We start from the raw sequence: 21,566 nt of genomic DNA on the forward strand, positions 1-21,566 counted from the left end.
AACATCATACTCATTGCATAAATACAATATTGAGCGCCCAAGTGTAAGGAGGCGCTGTCAAAAGATACAAATAGGTTAATTGCAAATGATGACTTTTTATGAGTAATCTTGCACTTCTGAAATCAAATATGTATTCATCTTAAATGGGATCAAATAACTCACCTAGATCACCTCTTCACCTGAAACGAATATTGAAACATTTGAAACCATACTGAAACCACAACCATCTACTGTATTTTACAATACCCACCCATGAAACGACCCAGATACAGTTGGGCAGCCAAAGTTATAATCTGCTGTAAATGTACACATAAAAATTAACTTAAATAAAGAAGAAAAAAATAAAGATTACAAATTACGTGACTGTAATTTTATAACTAAAATACTTTGAGATTTATTAGTCTATGAGGACTTTCAATATTGTTATGCACTGTAAAAAAAGATTTGTTGGTTCAACTTAAAAAAAGAATACATACTTTTTTAAGTTAAACCAACAAATCTTTACAAATGAGGTAAATGAGGTTGAAAACTATCCGAAACAAGTAATAATGAGGGACTTTTTGTTTAGTAATAAAACCTTTTAAATGTGACTACAGTTACAAAGGAGGTCAAGAAATGTCAGATAATATTTCAGGGTACAATGTCATCCACATACAAATTCACTTAAGAAAAGTTGACCCCCTTTGGATCTAAAACTACGTTTGAAGTAAACGTTTTGCCATAATTATGTTTTAATTATATGCAAATTCACGATTAAGTGTATTAACACAGCTTAAAGTGTAATAATATAGGCCTTCGTGTAACAGTAATATTTCTCAGAGTCAGCAGGGAGAAATCAACAAGATGACTTACTGCGAGGGTAATGAAAGTTGTTAAGTGCTGTCATTAATGAAAATTTAAAAAAATCACAGTTGTGATGAAATTAAGCCTTTTCTCTTTAGTTGATTTATTGTTTTATTTTGGGCAATTTTCTAGATTTCTTTGGATTGCATTTAATTAATCAAAAAGGCTTAGTCAAAAACATTAATATTGTATGTCTATTTGATTTCTTTATTAGGAAATTTATTTTTTACCTGTAATGACAAAGTCTCACCAAATTTTCTCACCAGAAATTCATCACCCTATTGTTCTTTTGAGTGCAATACTCTACTGTAACTGAGGTGCTGTGGGAACAGATCCATGACCAAGATTTATTTAAAGATTTTATTAAATCACATGTGTTTAAACATTTTAATTTTAACTGGAAGCAATTAATAAATTAAGATTTTAAAAGGGCGATTTGTTATACCAATTATTCATCAGACACGTTTGTTGAAATTCTCTTTAATAGAGCATCACAAGTCATCATCATAATGCTTCATATCGCCCTCTCGTGTTTATGTAAGGTGATTTCTCCACTTCTTCAAATGATTTAAAAAAAACATTATTGTAATACAAAAAATATTATGTGTTGATAAAGTAACCAAATTTTACAGTTGCCATTTTAATGTTATATAGCTAGTGAGCAACATGAAAAGCGTAAAACGATTATGTGACAAAAATGTGTAACATTTAATTAAAACAGAAATTGATTCATTTTGATTTCTTTTTTTAAAGCAAAAATTTGTGTTTTTAAAAATAAAAAATAAATGTATCTGCATCGTTTTAAATCAGGGTCATAATAAAGGTTTATGATGTACACTAATGTAAACGGTGTCATCGATCATATTTCTAGATAGTTTTATATATTTTTTATAGTTAGAATCCTTATTTACATGAAAAACATATTTTTTTTATAAAATAGCAAATATTTATTAAAATATAAACTGTCTATATGTAAAAAGCAAGTGCATTCCTAATGGAAAAGGTGTGGGTGACGGTACCACAGCACAGTCTGATCCTGGATCAGCAGCATCACCGGCAGTGTCCTATATTCCTCCAGCTCTCATGGCACAGCACAGGCCCGCCATTTCACTGAATGCCTTCGCTGCTTTTCAATCCTGCTTACAGAAATAAGACAGGATTAGAGTTGTGGAGACAGAGATGAATCAGAGCACGAGCATTAACAACGCGCGCTTGAAATTTGTAACAATGTAAAATTTCGCGGGAAATATTTAGTAACATCATCATCGCGTCGCTCAACGGACAATTCCAGCAGGAGGCTTCCCATCCGACCAATCTTTGTCTGCTACTATACTTCAATTTTACCACAGGAGGACGACCGGGATCTGTGAACCCAACTTGGTAACGTTGTAAATTTTAATTTCCATTCCTATTATTTCATCGACGATCGCTGGAAAGCTTTAAAGATGTCTGGACAGAGCATTACAGACAGGATAACAGCCGCTCAACATAGCGTTACTGGATCAGCCGTATCCAAAACAGTGTGCAAAGCCACAACGCATGAAATCATGGGACCGAAAAAGAAACATCTGGATTGTAAGTATCATCTGTTATATTGTTGATATTTTGCTGTGTGAATGTGCGATGACGCGCGTTTTTACAGCTGTTCATTTGATTGTTGTGCCGATTTTAGGCTATTGTACAATAGACAGGCCCTGGTTGTGCTAAGCTAACGTGCTTAGACAGACACTCCCGTTAATATTGCAACTACAGGGCATTTATTAAAAACTGGCATGCATGAGTTTTGTAGCAAATAAATTGTTCTTTACAGTCCACGTATTTATGCGAGCAAATATGCTTTTTTTTGAGAGAGAGAGTTTTGTCATTAAGTTTTAATCAATTTGAATCTGATGATTTCATATTTTTTATAATTAAAAAAAGTTTATCAGAGGCTAATGCACAGTATCATAGCAGTGCCATGTTATGTGATTACTATTCGTTTATTCACAATAATGATTAATGGGCAGGTATACAGTTAATCACTGATGTTAATGTACAGAGGTAATGCAAGGTGTTTTGTTTTTATTTGTTTGTTAGATGTTCATTTAGATTTGATTCTTCTCTGCATTGCACACATCCATTTGGCTGCATATCAAAGCTTGTAGGTGATGTCAGTGAATGGTTTGCAAGTTCTGGTAGACTGCCAGTCTCGTAAGTCTGCTGTCTGTGTTTGAGAATAGATCTCTATTTACGTCTGTCTCAGGAATGGAAATACTTCATTTCCCTACAATATTCAAATACAACCTATATGTAGTAATATGTACTGTATGTGGATCTTTCAATTCATTATATGGGTTAAATTTAATGTTGCTTTAACTTTTGCAGAATTATATAGGACATTAAGTGCAGTTTTGTACAGTAGTGACCAAAAAAATGGATGTCCTGGGGGAAAATTTGTACAATATTTAATGCTCTTTTCAGGTTACATTAAACCAGTGATTCTCAAACTCGATGCTGCAAGATTGTGCCAGGGGGGCCAGTTTTACGACATTTTATAAAATACATTAATTTATCATAAATTCTGTGTAATTAAACCTCAGAAAAATAACCAACAGCACTACGTTGTATAATTTAATAGGTTTTGTTTAATTGACATGTTTTATGTCAGTATAAATTAATTTTCTTTGGGGGGGCCATGAAAAGCACAAGGGGGGCCGCACGCTGAAAAAGTGTGAGAACCACTGGATTAAACCATAAAAATTTGAGGTGTACGGTACAAAATGGACAAGACATTAAACTTATAGGGGTGGTTTCCCAGACAGGGATTATCTTAAAGGACAAGTACGGTATTTTACGCTTAAAGCCCTGTTTTCAGATTGTTAATGATGAAATAGAACGGTTTTGACTGAAATTTGGACATATGATGCTGGCCCAAGAATTTTTCGGTTTCTGTTGTATCAGCCCCCACCTCTACAATGGCTGCATAGGTGCACTGGAACAATCCTTCCTAAAATGCATTAAACTTTCGTTTACAAAGACGTGAAACTCACCGAGTGGTCAGGGGTGTTCACTGATATTCTCACACAAAAATCGCTGCAAAAGATGCTTTTCCAACAGGTGTTTTAGCATTTGTTGTAAACTTGTGGACCTATTTTTCCAAACGCCTCACACCCGTATAATCTTCCGTTGAGAGCTTGAATAATAGACACTCCAGGCCAGTTGGTGGCGATAATCCACCTTTGCCAATTACAAGAATACAAACAATGTTCCCGGCCGCGGAGTAATACCGTACCTCACAGCACATCTAATACAAGTCAATGGAGTTGGACAAATCTACGATAAAACCTGTTGGAAAGCATCTTCAGGGCTCCAGACTGCTACCAAATGGTCGCATTTTGCCACCAAAATTTGAGAGTGTGCCACTGAATTTTACATCCAATCGGACGAGTGCAACCAGTAAATTTGACTTTTTTTGTGATGTGACACTGTATTTAAAACAGCACATTGTACTTTCTGCATCTATCATCAAAGTATTTATTAGTGATACATTGTATTACTTAATAGAAATCTGAATATTTGGTGAGCATGTTGATTTAGGGTATGTGCCCCTAAATTTTCTGGTTGTGCCCCTAAAATTTTCAGTTGGGGGCCACTGTGCTCCTAGTGAAAAAAGTTAGTCTGGAGCCCTGATCTTTTGCAGCGATTTTTGTGTGAGCATATCAGTGAACACCCCCGACCACTCCGTGAGTTTCACGTCTTTGTAAACGAAAGTTTAATGCATTTTAGGAAGGCAGCTATTGTAGAGGTGGGAGGTGACACTACAAACACCCGAAAATTCTCGGGCCAGCATCATATGTCCAAATTTCAGTCAAAACCGTTCTACTTCATCATAAACAATCTTAACACAGGGCTCTAAGTGTAAAATACCGAACTTGTCCTTTAAGCCAGGACTAGGCCCTAGTTTAAATAGGAATGATAACTAGTTTGAACAAACATGCCTTACTATAAACATTACTTGTGTGCATTTTGAGGCAAAACAAAGGGCACTGATGTATTTTAAGATGTGTCAGTGCAAGTAGTTTTCAGTTTAAACAGCTCTTATATTTATTTTAGTCTAGGACTAGTCTAATCCCTGTCCGGGAAACCTTCCCATAAGGTGTATATACACAGGTAAACGTGAATCTGTTTTATTCAAATATATGAAGAAAAAAACCATAGAAAAAAGCATAAATTGACTACAATCAGACTATATCTGCCCTAATCTAGCTGTCACCCCCCCGTGCGCATAAAAACCCCACCGTAATGGAGATTCAATCACAAAATTATTAACAGTGACAGTCATAAACAGGGTTGTCTGGATTAACGATTCAGAACAGTTACAAACAATAACGTGACAACTTAAATAGCAGCAGGAGTATATAGGCAGACCCAAACGGAATTCGCGCCCGCAGAATTCGACGGATTTAATGCCCGTCATTGACAAGCACACATATCCCGCGCTTGAGCGTGTTTGTGAGAAGTAATCTCATTGACAACAAGCACACATACAGCCTATAACCCGCGCGTTTGTGAGCCGTCATTGACAAGTGCATTATCTCTGCGCGTGCTGTTTGCTTGACCGTTTTTAATGATAGAGAGCACAAACCCTTTGATACTTGAGATGAAATTAAACTTATAGATGAGTTAAGCAGATCTCACTTGACTCTCTCGTCTATGTGACGCGCGACAGTCAACACATCATCATTTCAAATCCGTTTACAAGACGAATGCTGTTGTTGTTTAATATAAAGTTTACATTGCATTGTAAAAATGATGAAGTTATCTTCATACATGCTAATTTCATAATGCGAACGTATTAACACGTATTTTTATTCTGCTATAATATTTAACACTATAAACAATATGCCATTTTATATACAAACTATAATTCTATCTTGACATGCACATGAGGTTCATTTTGGTCCCATTTGATTCCCTCTCTTGCGCACAGTTGCTGTCGTCGGTCTCACTCTCAGCCTCCTTCCTATTACTGTAAAAAATGCGCCACACATGGCATTTTAAAAACCGGATGGTTTATTTATAGTTCGAATACGGATATTTCACGTCATGTTCGAATGCATATTCGAATATCGAATAAAAAGTGACAGCCCTAGTCTAGATTACAAATTGGTGTTACTGATGGTTCTGTTCACCAGCCAAATAGAAAGCTGGATCGCTGTAGTACGTATTGGATCATATGAACATTTCAGCTGTCATCTTCTTGGAGTTTTAGCTTTGTTTCTCAGCAGACGCAGTGATCTAATTGGATAATACGAAGTTGGGAGCATTCTGGAGGCAGCTTGTTTACACCAAACCAACTAGCTAACCAATCAACTACATGATTAATACTCCACCTCACTCATTCTGAAAGAAGAATGTAATAACTCCACTAGTTTCTGACATTTCTCTTATTATTGCGGTTTCATGGTTTGATATTGCCTTTGTGTACAGTACATCATCATTAATGTCACCGAGGGCGAAAAGTTTGAGCATTTTTCGTCTTTATAGAGTGATGAGAAAAGTCTTGCTATTGGATTTTTATGTCTGCAGGTACGATAGACTGATGAATCAGTCTGTGTTTCAGTCATTGAACCAATTAGATACAAATTTGGCAGATTAACAGGAGTGTTTAGCTCTTCGTTGTGTTAGGTCCTATATCAGGCAACAGCCTTGTCAATTAATGAAGCACATTTCTGTCATAATAATACCATAGAGATTGGACACAGACTTAACATTAACTGCAAAAGATGTGGGAAGCATTTTCTCCTCTAATTTAATTTTTGATAACAGTAAAATAGTATAATCCCATTGTTTTGTTATCCTAAATATACATGGCTGTATAGTTAGTTAGCATCGTTTTACCATTTGCATGTAGCATTGGCTGGAGGTCTTATGCTGCATGCACACTACTTTGTCACTGTTTGTCGCGTTTCCTTTAATGAAGTTGTTTGGAGGCATTATGAGATTACTTATGAGTAGGGCATCTGGTATCGATTCAGATGTTCCAGATCGATTCGATTTCGATTCACAAGCTATCAAATCGATTCGATTCCGATTCTCGATAAAATTTTCGATTCCGGTTTTCAGGTAGGTTTTTATACTCGATTCTCGATTCAACTCAATGAATATAGATTTAATACACATACTATATTAATAAAAAAGAACAGTGAACAGCAGTTTACAAGTGGGTAATTAATAAAAAGAAATTAAAAGCCACAACACGTCTTGCTTGCGAAATCTAAAATGCCTCCATTCCTCCGTTCAATGTTTGCGGAAATAAATATGAAAAAAAAAATCGATTATTCTCTTTGAGAATCGATTTTTAATCGACCACGTTTAAAAACAACAACGATTAATCGAAAAATCAATTTTTTTGCCCAGCCCTACTTATGAGTAATAAGTAATCATCTACTGCGGCAACCGACAAAAGAAGTATGCCTTGAACTAGGGTTCGCAAGATTATATATCGTTGCCGATAATATCGTCGTCGTTGTTGTAACGCTATGCAAAATTATATTATCGACTACATTACTTGCTTTTCAAAAAACGGCCGTCAGTGCCCACAAATAAAATTTGCGTGCGCTTTCAGAGCGTAATGTAGAAGCACATTTACTGGCGGCATGTGTATGGCTTGTAAAAATCGCCGTCATATTTTTATGCTTTAGCCAATCGCGCTCTTTGCAATTTTTATGTCACGAGCAAAGAAGTTGCCGGTTGCGCATTTTCTCATGTCTGTAATGAACGTTGGACGCGTGTGAGGAAACGCACACCACACACATGCACAGAGAACAGTGAAGTTACTTGAGAAGTAGTGTTTTTCTGACGAATACAGTCAGTTCAAAATAATATTTTCAAATAGACTATAAGATCACCAATATGAACTATGAACAATTAACTATTATAAACGTAACCGTGTGAAATGGCTTAAGAGGAACTTGCTTAATTAAAGCAATAAGCCATTATGTTAAGCTGTGCATCACTTCTTACGCTGTGTTTGATGAAATTTGCATTTTCCGTGTTATTTTTGCTTCAAGTACGCTACTGTTTAGTACTGTTTACTTGAATGCATATTTTCTAAATAAAATAGACCTTTTTGCTTGGTTAACACCAACATAACCTTAATCATATTAATATGTTGTAGGAGGGAGCTATACAATAAAAGACTTTCACAAACGCATTTTTGAAGGATCCAAAATATTGTCTGTTATTATCAGCAAAATGATCCAGATATTAATTTTTTTGCCTATTGGGAATTCCACTTTTTACTCCTATTGGTAGTTGGTCCCGAAAGTTGCTTATCATTAGCATAAAGGTTTTTCAACTTTGTCATGTCACTCGACACACCTCATCCGGTCCCCAACAGTGACTGTCACTTATGTCCCCGGAAATTGACAGCTCTCCATTAAAATGAATGAGATCATTTTGCTTTGTTGCTGCATGTTGCTTGTAATATGAATGGGGCATTAGTTGTGTTTTTATGAACGTGCCTACAAAAATGCATATTTGCACTTTATAATTTCATTATAAAATGTTCACTACTTGCATACTGAAATAGCAGTGGGCTGTGCAATTCCTGTGCTATTACATAATCCAGAATAAAGCACTTTATTTATCTAGAAATCCTATTTAGTAGTACTTCATATGTGGTCGCTTTTCAAATTATTGTTTTACTTTTTAATATAAATGGATGCAGTTATATAAATGTATTAAATATTATTTTAATCTCTTATACCAGCTGAGTCTAAAGTTGAAAATGTCTGTTTCTGTTGTAGATCTGATCCATTGTACCAATGAGATGAATGTGAACATTCCTCAGCTGGCAGACTCTCTGTTTGAGAGGACCACCAACACCAGCTGGGTCGTCGTCTTCAAGTCTCTCATCACCACACATCACCTCATGGTGTATGGGAATGAGGTGCGTGACCGTGAAAGACTTGTCCACATGTGTTCCTTTATAATAAATGTTCGGGGTAAAGACCTGGTATCAGTAGTTTGCATTAATCATCCTTTTTTCAATTTGGTTACAGCGATTTATTCAGTATTTGGCCTCCAGGAACACACTATTCAATCTAAGTAATTTCTTGGACAAAAGTGGCCTGCAAGGTGAAGTATTGTACTAAGGGATATTCAAACATTTCTTGGGTCTCATCTTTGAATGCTTGATTTAAATCTGATAATAAGAACCGAGGTGCATGTTTTTTTTAAGTGTCTCATATGTATGTGTGAAAAACTATAAATAAGCAATTCATAGGCTGATTTACCTTAAAATGTGACTGTGGCACTTATTGTTATTGGTGCTTCCTTAGGTTATGATATGTCCACATTCATACGGCGGTACAGTCGATACCTGAATGAAAAGGCCGTTTCATACCGACAGGTGGCATTTGACTTCACAAAAGTGAAGCGTGGGTAAGAAATTGTACTTAATCTTCTTTTATTAATAAAACATGTTTTTAAACCTGAAAATAGGTTAATAGAAAGGTGGACTACTTTAAAAACCCTTTCTTTGGTGTCTTTTAATCGCATTTAGTATTACGTAATTCAAATGATTCATTTGAGCAGTAAATTATTCACCTTACACCTTGCAGTAAATCAGGAAGTAGGGATAATTTGCACCAGACAAATTTTCAATTCAATGAAGTCATTACTGTAAATCATGTGCTAAACCTTATAATGCATTGATCCCCTAATAACCTTTGACCTGTTTTTAAATCAATCTTTCCTTAAGTGTGGATGGAGTGATGAGAACCATGAACACAGAGAAGCTTCTTAAAACCATCCCTATTATACAGAACCAGATGGACGCGCTTCTTGATTTTAATGTAAGATCTGATGGATGATCTACATGCATGCATGTCTCCGTGTTGTTCATTGCTTATAAATGCCATTTCTAAAGTAAGAAAAATGTTCATATGTTTAAAATATAAATTTGTGTGTGTGTCCAGGTCAATGCCAATGAGCTTACCAATGGGGTTATCAATGCCGCATTCATGCTTCTCTTTAAAGACTCGATTCGACTTTTTGCTGCTTACAATGAGGGAATAATAAACTTACTAGGTAGGTCTTTGATCTCTCAGTTCTGTATCAGTAAGGCTATTAATGTTTTTATTCATAAGGCAAACACCACAGATTTGATGTAAAAATTTGCTTAAACAACTGAAATTATATGTCAGCTTTGCTCAGAGGTGTAGCACACTGGGTTGTGCACATGCTCACAAAGACACCGGTTCAAATCGAACCTGTGAATCCACTATATCTAAACCTCTGGACTGTCACATACTAATTAAAGCGACAAACAAAAGAAGTAGTTGATTTGGTGTCATTGTGGGGATTCAAAAAAGGTCATGGGGTTAAACCCAGGGAACACACATGGCAATAAAAAAATGTATACCTTGTATTGCAGTGTAAGTCCCTTTGGATTAAAGCGTCTGCCAAATGCGTCAATTAATTAACACCTAGTACTAATAAAAATGAATATTTCACAAATCTGTTTTCTCTATACTAAACACTTCCCGCTCGTGGGATTACACTGTTGAGATATGATGCAAACAAGTTTCTCCACATGCAGAAATGTTCACGCTGGTTGTACTTGTTGTCCTCTCACAGAAAAGTATTTTGATATGAAGAAAGTTCAATGCAAAGAAGGCCTGGACATCTACAAAAAATTCCTCACCCGAATGACCCGGATTTCGGAGTTTCTCAAAGTCGCAGAGGTGAGATTCGCACCTGTTGCTGTAGTTAACTCTTTCACCGCCAGCATTTTTAAAAAAAGTTGCCAGCCAGCGCCAGCGTTTTTCATGATTTTCACCAAAGTTTAATGCCTTCCAGAAAATGTTCTTCTTTAAATATATAAACATACAATATACCAAATGAAAGAACAGACCCTCTGCTTTCAAACAAAAAAAACCGTTTCATCCTACCTTTAGTGGTTCTTTTGCAATCAGCTTTTGAATATGGGTAGGTTTTTGCAAAAACACCATATTTTGAGCAAAAAGCAGAGATAATTACATTTTTGTGACGGACTTTTCATAGAGATCCCATTCAGAGCGATCTTTAAAACAGACACGGACATGCAGCAGCTTGCCATAGGGCAATACTTCCGGTTTTAAAAAGTTGCGGAAGGGCGCCACCTGGTGGATAATAGCGGTATTGCGGAAAGACGGAAAATCTCGTCATTGGCGGGGAAGCGTTTTCTCTTAATTGACGAGATATCTCGTCAATGGCGGGGAAAGAGTTAAGCTGGATGCTCATTTAAGCGGCTGTGTGTAACCACATGTTTATTCTCGTTTTACAGCAAGTGGGAATTGATCGTGGGGACATACCAGACTTGTCCCAGGTATGATCACGTAATCTTGATTTATTCACACATAATCTTACAGCATTTTTGCAAAGCTGTTCTGTTTTCTCCCTTTATCTTAAACAAATGCACAATTTCCAACTGCCAGCTGCATGCAGTTCGATGCGCATGTCGCTAAAAGTTTTCACCTTTTCTATCTGAACTTTTCCCTGTCTACAGCAAATAAAGGTGTTGGGGTTCAGTGGAGTTTTAAGAATAATGAAAGATACTTAATCATGATTTCCACAGTGTATTAATGTAACCACATTTTCACTCCCAAAGCGTCATTTAATGAACAATTTACTTAAAATTATAAGCCAACTTTTTTATAATAAACGTGTAGAATGAAACACATTCAACTAGCAGAATTATTAGGACAATGTGAAACATTTGTTTTAAAATAATTATAACTGCAATAAAATTTAAATGACCTTTGCGGCCAGATACTGGCAGCAAAGGTTTCTTGTTGAAAACAATGGAAATACTAAAAGTACTTAGGAAGTCTTATTTCCATTACAGATTTGTGTTTCCATTATAATGTTATGCTACTAAAACGTAACTTTTTGCTCTTGCGATAAGTAATTCCAAAAGTCATGGCGACAGATGTTGACGGTAGGGATGTTTACGGTAGGGATGTGCTTTTTAAATTGAACCAACTTTTCACTTTTTACAGTGAATATCTAATGTTGCACAAAGACACATGAAAATGTTTGAAGACATATAATCAATACAAATACCATCATACGGTAACTCTACACTGTATAAAACTCATGCATTATATGTGTGACCAATACCACCTTTATATTCTGTATTTTCCCTTTATCTTTCCACCTTCTGTCCACCTTCAGTTTACAGTATGTGTAAGTACTTCTTTCTTTTGCACTCCTCTCTGCACTGTTTTATTCTTATTGTCAAGCTCTATACTCTCCTCATATTGGTGCGTTCTGGATATTATTTCTAAGTGAATGTATTTGCAATCCTCTCAGGCCCCCAGCAGTCTTTTGGACGCCCTGGAGCAACACTTGGCTTCATTAGAAGGGAAAAAGGTGAAGGACTCCACTGCCGCCAGCAGGTGGGCCAATCACACATCACGCTCGACACTGAATACAAATGAAGTGTTGTAACAAATACAGCCTGTCGAAAAGTCTTGACAGATTAACATAAGAGCCGTGTGCTTGACAAATGCAGTGGGTTTCATGTTGGATGCTTTTGGTTTTTGTAGGGCGAGCACACTCTCCAATGCTGTGTCATCTCTGGCCAACACTGGCATGTCTTTCACTAAAGTCGATGAAAGAGAAAAGCAGGCTGCTTTGGAGGAGGAGCAGGCACGATTGAAGGCTTTAAAGGTATAAAACTCTTTCTATTGTTTCTGTTAAAAAAGAAATATGGATTCTTATGTTCTGTTTGTAACATACTTGCTAAAAATATCGTTTCTTTTTACGTAGGAACAGAGGTTGAAGGAGCTCTCCAAGCGACCTTCATTCGGTACGACTGACACTTCTCCGGTCTCCACCACAACAGCGAGCATCAGCACGGCTTCTGCCATAGACCTGTTCTCCACACCCAGCTGCTCCAATGGGTTAGCCAATGAGTTTGCTTCATTATCTAGCGTAGTGTTTTCTAGACGTGTATATCTATGACTTTAAAGATATAAAAAAGCAGACATCGAAATCGATTTGTGATCAGGTTTTATCCGTTTCGCTCTCCAGTGCATTGAAGACGGAGAGTGACCTCTTCGACCTGCAAACCAACTTTCATCCGGGCGCACAGCCTGGACCCTCTGTGGCCACTGCTTGGGGAGGTGAGATATTTCACATGTGGCCTTTGCATGCTACGTCTCGTAGATTCTCTTCGGTCTCGTTCTAATGTCCAACTGTTCGACTCTTTTCTCCCTATGCCTGCTCAGATCCTTTCTCTTCTTCTGAAGCTGTCGATGACTCCATTCCAAACCTAAACCCTTTCCTAACCAAACTTGTCGTTGACGGTGCTCATCTACCCGTTATGTCGTCAGATGGTGTTAGTTACTCTTCTAGGACGTCAGGTCATGAGATTTTTGGTGGTAACACTCTTTTAGTTTCTTTCTACCACCCATTTAAAGTGTTTTATTAGTTGGAGTCACTGAATAGTCCTTTGTGTTTTGCATGTTATATGTCCTGTTGTGTCAAATAAGGAATTCTCTGATTAACTCTTTCCCCGCCAACCTTTTTTTTGAAAAAGTTGCCCGCCAGCATTTTTATTTTTACAAAATTTTTACAAAATGCCTTCCAGGATATTTTTATTTAAAAAATATAAAACATACAAATATGTAAAATGTAAGACTGAACAAACAAAATCGAAAAACATGTAATTTATATTTTTTTCTCTGCTTATAAACTCTTAAAGGAACAGTATGTAGGATTGTGGCCAAAACTGGTATTGCAATCACAAAACTTGTGGCTAAAATTGGTACTGCAATCACACAACTGGTGGACAATACACAAAATGACAACATAAACATCAGTTGAGGGCTGCAACTCCACTTTTTAAATGACAATACCCTGGCCAGACCACTGTTGTGAGTGATATAAGTATTTGAAATGAAAATGATTTCTTAATGTCTAGTGACATATCAGGGCCATTTTATGATTAATTGATATAAATTTCTTACATACTGTTACTTTAAATATGAATTTTTAGCCAAAAGCTTTTAGTGAAGGAATTCTGCTAGAGATTAGATTCACGACGATTTTCAAAGTGTAACATTTATAAATATTTTTTTGTTTCAGTTTTTTTATAAATTGGGTAAGTGCGCCATCTAGTGAATAGTCACGATATAACAGATTACCATAAAAGCTCATCAGGAACACGTTTTTTTTTCATGCAAATGTTTTTCTTAATTGACGAGATAACTTGTCAATGGCGGGTAATGAGTTAAGTTGTTTTTTACGAAGTCTGTGTATCCACAGTCCGTTTTAAAGCTCAGTGTGAGTGAAAATTAGTGTTTTGTTTGTTGTTTGCTTAGTCACAATGAAATTGAAATTAAAAACTTTATTTTAATATTGGTTTTTGATTTTACGAATGACCTATCTATGAGCTTAATTGCCCCTCATAATATTTAAAACGCTATTCTCCTTCCCTCCTCAAAACTATTTATTTTTCCTTTCGGTCACGATGAACGCCGAGAGGGCGGGGCCCATGAAAAAAATGCAGCGATTCGCAACACGACCTGACTTCCAACGATCCAAACAGTTCTCGATGGACAAATTCAAGTCCCGCCCTTCATTTTTTTTAATTTCAGAAGCCGTTTCACTACACTCACTACTTCCGTTTCGTTGTGACTTTAAGCCTGTCAGACTTAATAAGTGGATATCACACCATTTGAATTAAAAGCTACAGGACCCATTCAGTGTTTCAGAGTTGCCAACTTGATGTTAAAGCCATGTAAAAGTTTTAGTAGCTTATTAAATTATAATCATCAATACCGTAGTGAATGATTGTTTTTCCTCTTTATTATAGATCAGTACAATCCCTTTATTGATTCAAGTTCATCTGTATCAGCCAGTAACAAACGCACTGTGCGGATAGAGCACTTAATCTCAGGTACCATGATGGCAAACCATCCCAGCTATGTTTCCCGTCTCTCAGGAAACATAGGGAAAATGTACAGAAAGCACATGCACATGACTAACCTGATCGTCCCTTCTTGATGATGTTTGCCTTCTTCACATGGCTTTTGTGTTAATATTTCTGCTCTATACTACTAATCTGTCCAATGTAAGATGTCTTTGTGCCTTTCTGTTTAATCTTGTAATGCTTGCTGTTGTTTCTCCTTCTCCCTGCCTGCCTGTCAGACTCGTTCGGTCAGCCGTCTATGGCCCAGCATCTCCCAAACCCCTCTCCCTTCTTGTCTGAGCCCTCCAATGTAGCAGGCCTATTCAGAGGTAGGGAGCTTATGCCTGGAGGTTGCCTTGTGTTGCTCTGACCCCTCTTTTCAGTGTTTCTCTTACCTGTCGCTCCCTTTCTAATACTCTCTGATCGTGTCGTATATGGGTTATGGTTTTAACATTGAAAACAAGCAGCAGGTTGAAACAAACCGCTCAAGTTAAGAAAACCATTAGTTACAAACTTAACATTTTATCAGTGCATTCACTTAGAATCAAGCAAAGGCCTTTGGCATTGCTTGCATTGTGGTCTACCAGTTGAACAACAGGAAAGTGTTTTGTTGCAACTGGAAAAAGATCCTTAACTTGTTTTTTGTGACTTTGTGTTATGGCTATGCTTTGACAATAATGTTTGACACTGTTAGAGGATTCAGTGTTTTTTTTGTGTGTGTGTCTTTTGAAGGGTATGGAGCTCCACAGATCCCTCAGAGCTCAGGGGAGCTGCGGGTTGACTTTGAGTCTGTCTTTGGTACAAAAGCGGCTTCATCCAATAGCTTGGATGCAGATGGTAAAGGCATTTTAGTTATTATCGAAACACAAATCTCTTTTTAAGTAAAGGATAGTGTATAGGCAGCCGGCTGTTATTGCAGAAATAAGCCTGACAATGTGATCAGAAATAAAATGCATATTTTATTTGCTCATTTTTAACGGATGCAGACCTTCTGCGAGGAAAACCGGTTTACTTCTGGTCACAAAAACGCAATTTGGTTAAATTTAATGTCATATATGTTATTTAAAGACATATATATATTTCATTTTTGTGTAATATTACACTGTAACTGTTAAAATGATTTGCAGCATCTGGGGTGTTGTGTGTTATTAGCTTTAAGCGGTTGTTATCTGAGAATAACAAACCTGCAATTGTTGTGACTGGCCAATCAAAATCAACCATTCCACAGAGCCGTGTAATACATTTATTTAAATTATATTTTTTAGCTAAGTAAAGGTTTAGTCACCACTTGTCATCCAAAATGTTGATGTCTTTCTTTGTTCAGTCGAGAAGAAATTGTTTTTTGAGGAAAACATTCCAGTTTTTTCTAATTTTAATGGACTTTAATGGACCTCAACACTTAACAGTTAAAAAGTGCATATTTTTATTGTCAAAAATGACAATAGTTTCGCTAGATAAGACCCTTATGACTCGTTTGGGATCATTTAGAGCCCTTTGAAACTCCGTTGAAAAAACTGTTAAGTGTTGAGTTAAGTGTTAAGTGTTGGAGTCCATTAAAGTCCATTGAAATTAGAAAAATCCTGGAATGTTTTTCTCAAAAAACATAATTTCTTCTCGACTGAACAAAGATAAGACATCAACATTCTGGATGACATGGTGGTGAGTAAATTATCTGGATTTTTTTTTAAGAAAATGGACTAATCCTTTAATAGTTTTAAAGACCTAAACATTTGACTGTATTTAAATTATTTAGTGCAGTGGTTCCCAACCAGGGGGCCGGGGCCCACAGGGGGGCTTCAATATGACTTAATTGGACAAAATAAGCATTAAAATAACCCCAGCAAAAGTCAAGACTTTTTTGCTATTTTAGTAGCAAATATAAATCTGTCTAGTCATTGTCAAGTTCAATGTAATTTTATGTTGAAAAAAATTAAGATGAGTGGGGGGCCTTTAAATATTGTTTTGGGAAACTAGGTGGCCTTGAAGTGAGAAAGGTTGGGAACCACTGATTTAGTGGATCTGTTTCATTTTTTATAGGGGTGGTTTCCCCGGACATGGATTAGCTTAACCCAAGACTAGGCCTTAGTTTAATTAGGATATGTACGTGCCTTACTGAAAACATTACTTGTGTTAAACGAAAGGGCACTGATGTATCTAAAGACATGTCAGAGAAAGCTGTTTTCAATTTGGACAGCTCTTATATTTATTTTAGTCTAGGACTAGTCTAATCCATGTCTGGGAAACCACCCTGTTATGTCTGTGTAAAGCACTTGGAATGAGCTTTGTATATAAATTGTGCTATAGACAAAAACTGGCTTGTCTATCATCACAGCAGGGATTTTGAAGCCCACTGTGGCCGGTTCAAGTCAATCTTCCAATCAGCACCCAGAGAAGCTCGTGTCAGATGACCTGGATTCTTCCTTGGCCAACCTTGTTGGAAGTAAGTGTAAATTATTCAGAGCTTTTCACATCAGTTGTTAAAAACCATACTACTTAAATCAAGATGCAATTCATTATTAGTCTATTGTGAGTCTCTTCATAAAACCTACCGTTGTGAAACTGAATTTAAAATACTTTATTACTTTACAGATCTTGGAATTGGAAATGGTACCACTAAAAAGTAGGTGTTGCTTTTTCGGCTCAAATTTATTTTACGGATTAAACCAATTTTGGTTTAGTATTCATTTCTATTTTTTTACAGTGATATCCACTGGAACCAACCAGGAGAGAAAAAATTAACAGGTGGAATGAACTGGCAACCCAAAAACGCTCCATCTACCACATGGAACCCTGTATCTATGGTAAAAAACTTTAATACAACATAGAGGCGGTTTTCCAGACTGAGCTTTTTCTAGTCCCAGACTAAAATGTTTGAGCTGCCTTAATTTAAAAACATATATTACTGCCATTGTTTTGCCAAAAGATGCACACCAGTATTGTTTTGTCATTAATCCTCCTCTATTTTGTAGCCATCATCTATCATGGCTTTCCCTGCTACAACACCTACTGGAATGATGGGTTATGGCATGGTTAGTAGTTAAATTTATCAGAATGTCCTGATGTCAATAATTGTAATTGCATGCTAAAATATTTGTGTTTGTGTAGCCTCCACAGCTGCCCTCCATGATGACCCAGCCCACCATGATGTACACACAACCGGTCATGAGGCCATCCAACCCTTTCGGAGCAGTGTCCAGTGCACAGGTATGTCCCGTGTGTGTGACGCGTACAATCTCTTAAACTGTTAACATACTTGACGTTGTTCTTGTGATGAATGTACCTTCTATTAACACTCTTCCCTAATCATGGTCCATCGTGTTCTGATGGGCCATGGGACAGAGATCTCCTTCCCAAACTGCATATCATTCCTGTTTTCCTCTGTGTGTGCTTTTCCTTGTTATTCCAAGCTCTTTCCTTTCTCTCCGTGTTGTTCTCTCTGCATTAGCCCTCCACTGCCTCTAGCCCTTGCAGTCAGAGTCCTCTCAGAGCCCCAGGACAAGACCCCTTTGCACAGCTCTCTCTCAAGGATTTCTTGTAGAGCTTCGTCTTTTGTCTAGGTACCGCATGCGTTTGTGCTCGTGGATGGTGTTGCATGCATCTGCGTGACTCGTACTCTCAGTTTCAACCTTCAGCTCATGTTAGATGTAGAACGTATGTGTGCTAGTTTGGTAATAGTCAGTGATTTGTGTGCTTACAGATGTTTCAAGATGTTTTGCATGATGTCCTAACCATGCGATAAAGCAACAAGCGAATACATCTTGCAAACACATTGTTTTTAAAGGAAACACAACCGTTTTTCAATATTTTACTATGTTCTTACCTCAACTTAGACAAATTAATACATAACTATCTTTTTTCAATGTGTGCACTTAATCTTTGAATAGCGCGTTGTGAATGTGTTAGCATTTAGCCTAGCCCCATTCATTCCTTAGGATCCAAACAGGGATGAATTTAGAAGCCACCAAACACTTCCATGGTTTCCCTATTTGAAGACATGAGTAGTTACATGGGTGGTTAAACGAGTAAATATGGTGGCACAAAATAAAACGTGGTGATTTTTTTTAAGCAGATAAAAATTAGGACTATATTATATTGCGGAAGATGATGTTACTGCGCCAGAGGTTGAAGTGCTGCAAACTAAATGCTCTCCCGCCACAAAATGTAGTTCTCATTTTTTATCTGCTTAAAAAATCGGCACGTTTTATTTTTTGCCACCAAACTCATGTAACTACTCATGTAACAGTCTTTAAATAAATCATGGAAGTGTTTGGTGGCTTTTAAATTCATTCCTGTTTGGATCCTAAGGAATGAATGGGGCTAGGCTAAATGCTAACACAATCACAACGCAATTTCACTTTAATGGCAATGAAAATGTTATTATTTAATATATATTTTTTTTTTACAAAAGTCACTTTAGTCATTTCGTTGGTATTTAACATATTTGGCTGTCGTTCGCTGCAAAACCCTCTAAGTACATGCAAATATCTCCACTTCTAAAAAAAGTATCCAGTCTCTCTTTACTGTCTTTTCTGAAAAAAGATGAAAGTCCGAAAAATTCGGTAAACATCCTAATATATTTGATAAAGCTCCTTTAACCAGAAAAAATCTCTTGCACTGTGACGTTATGTGCACCTAGAGGACTTTGCTGAAAAATCAATGTGGCTGTTTCATGGATTTTTACAACAAACTGGTATTTCTGAAAGGCCTCAGATGAGGATTAAGTTGATTTGAAGCTTAAGTATTTGATGAACGCATAATAAATTTTTTTAAGGTTGTGATTTTCTCATAAATGCATCACAATGTGACCATTTTTTGTTGATCAACACTATTGAATAAAACATTAAGGCTAAGACATTAATTTTCTGTCTTTTTCCAGATGCAGTTTATGTAACACAGTATGAAGTTGCTCCCCGATGTCAAACCATTAAGCTCTGTTCTCTGTGCTGGGATGCTCTTCAGAGGACCAATCCCACAACATACAGTACTCCACATCAAAGATGTAAATGAAGTGTGTTGAAAGACTAGGAGCATACTGCAATCATTTCGTAATTTGTTTAAGATGTCAAGTGATGCTGCTGTTAACCCATAAAGGGATTCCTCATGCATTTTATAAACCGGAAAGGCGGGCGAGTATATTGAGAGACTTTTAAGGTGCGATTGTTTGATTTCCCTGCTAAAATCGGAAACGTCCGGCGACAGATAATGTTGTGAAAGTTGACCTAATTCAGAGTATAACTCGGCATCTGATATAGTATGTGTTATAAAATAGTAACAGTAACTTTGTTTTACATTTTATCTTTAGTTTTGACTTTAATTGTATTCACCAGTAGACACTACTTTCGTGTTGTTTGTATTTATTTATGATTAATGCCTAAAAAAATTAAACCGGAGAGTTTATGAACTACATTGGGGGAAAACGATAAATGATTCAGCATTACTCATGGATGTTGGGTTGTATAATGAAGGTTAGACTTTTACAATAGCTATTATGTGGAAAAATACACCTGTAAGCTAAATAATAGAGCACTAACTATTCTTTAAGTTTAATGTCTAGAACAACTTCCCATAGATGAAATGTTTGCAGCCCAAGGCTATTGGGAGGGTAATCATTAGTGAATGGTTTTCTATTTAGTCAATACTGTGCTTAGGGGTTTTGCAATGAGATATTTGTCGGGGTAGAAAAGCACTTCCTTTGTGACTGTGAAGTGTTGCACTTGGAAAGGGATGTGTTCTGCATTATGCATGGAATGCCATCATTTTCACACAGACCATTAGATATGGCTGCCCCTGATCTGAATGTTAAGAGTTGCCCTCATGTTTCAGACTTCTGGTCGAGTAAACTCCCTGCGCCCTACTCTCTAAAAGTCCAGAAATACTGGACGGGAGCTGGCTGCTCCTTTAGATATTGGTCTTGGACAGGGTTATTGATATCATTGTAAATTTGTAATGTAAAATATAAGAATCATTGATCGGGAGAAGGTTTGAGCACTGTTGATCGGTGCTTTTATGTATATATACACGTATGTAGGCAGTTTGTCCAGGGGTTGACTGAGGATGGTTTGAAATATGAAAGCAATTCAATCAATTCCGAATTTATCTAAGGTTTACAGATTTTTTGTCATCCTCACGGATCATTTTTATGTTTATGTATTTAAAATATGTAAGAAGAAATTAGTGAACTCCTTTTTTTTTTTTCAAATAAAGTGCAGCTTCCACAGGTCCTGTCAATGTTTGCTTTATAACCTGAATGTGTATTTATGTTGTCTAAAGCTTGAATTCCTTCAGGTCAGGAAGACTACTACGGAAGCTAAAAGGGTTAATCATGTACTAGTCTTAGTAATTTACAAAAGTATTTTAACCCATACGGCTATTTTCTAATTTGTAGTTTAATTAATCTTAAAAATATAATTTATAAACTTAACTAAGGTTGAAAAGTTTAATAGACTTCAAGTCCATTTTATATCAAGATGTGGACATGATTCACGTGATGTTCTGCTTGTTTAAGATGATCTACTGATGCCAAGACCTCACTCCTACTTGTTAAACACAAACCAGGTTAAACATGTTTAAATATAAACTTGTTGAGAAAAGAAATGGTACATTTTAATAGTTTATTATTCTTTAAAGTACCAGGTTATTTGTCGTCATCACAACACTATTGATCAAATATCTAATATGTAGGGTCACCTGACTAAAATCAGAAGACATTGTAGCACTTAAAGTCTCATAGGTAGCCTACATTAATTTCTATGGTTACATTTGTATGATTTTTTATGAA

At 36.5% G+C, this 21,566-nt stretch overlaps 1 protein-coding gene across 16 annotated transcripts; it reads left to right on the forward strand.

The window, feature by feature from the left end:
• The first annotated feature begins 1,870 nt into the window (after nt 1-1,870).
• picalmb (phosphatidylinositol binding clathrin assembly protein b) lies at nt 1,871-21,006 on the forward strand. 16 transcript variants are annotated; one of them, XM_065281333.2, is made up of 24 exons: nt 1,871-2,418; nt 8,634-8,776; nt 8,889-8,964; nt 9,168-9,270; nt 9,590-9,683; nt 9,807-9,918; nt 10,468-10,574; nt 11,156-11,197; nt 12,046-12,057; nt 12,184-12,269; nt 12,420-12,543; nt 12,643-12,776; nt 12,907-12,998; nt 13,104-13,256; nt 14,693-14,776; nt 15,028-15,117; nt 15,521-15,625; nt 17,124-17,228; nt 17,378-17,408; nt 17,490-17,589; nt 17,758-17,817; nt 17,894-17,992; nt 18,234-18,345; nt 19,665-21,006. In XM_065281333.2, exons 1-23 carry the CDS (start codon nt 2,289-2,291, stop codon nt 18,324-18,326), a joined length of 2,175 nt encoding a protein of 724 aa, XP_065137405.1. In that variant the 5' UTR covers nt 1,871-2,288; the 3' UTR covers nt 18,327-18,345; nt 19,665-21,006. The 16 variants fall into 16 exon arrangements, with proteins under 16 accessions (XP_065137405.1, XP_065137406.1, XP_065137409.1 ...); XM_065281334.2 differs by having other exon boundaries at nt 12,649-12,776; nt 17,121-17,228; XM_065281337.2 differs by having other exon boundaries at nt 1,872-2,418; nt 13,104-13,238; nt 17,121-17,228.
• The last annotated feature ends 560 nt before the right edge of the window (nt 21,007-21,566 follow it).

The sequence above is a fragment of the Paramisgurnus dabryanus genome, chromosome 8 (assembly GCF_030506205.2).
Source record: "Paramisgurnus dabryanus chromosome 8, PD_genome_1.1, whole genome shotgun sequence".
NCBI lineage: Eukaryota > Metazoa > Chordata > Actinopteri > Cypriniformes > Cobitidae > Paramisgurnus > Paramisgurnus dabryanus.

Bases quoted from the DNA above. Each gene is read 5' to 3' on its own strand.
- picalmb (XM_065281332.2), top strand. From the start codon at position 2,289: ATGTCTGGACAGAGCATTACAGACAGGATAACAGCCGCTCAACATAGC. The intron at 9,684-9,806 runs GTAAGATCTGAT...GTGTGTGTCCAG, and splicing joins ACGCGCTTCTTGATTTTAAT to GTCAATGCCAATGAGCTTAC. The intron at 17,993-18,233 runs GTATGTCCCGTG...TCTCTGCATTAG, and splicing joins GAGCAGTGTCCAGTGCACAG to CCCTCCACTGCCTCTAGCCC.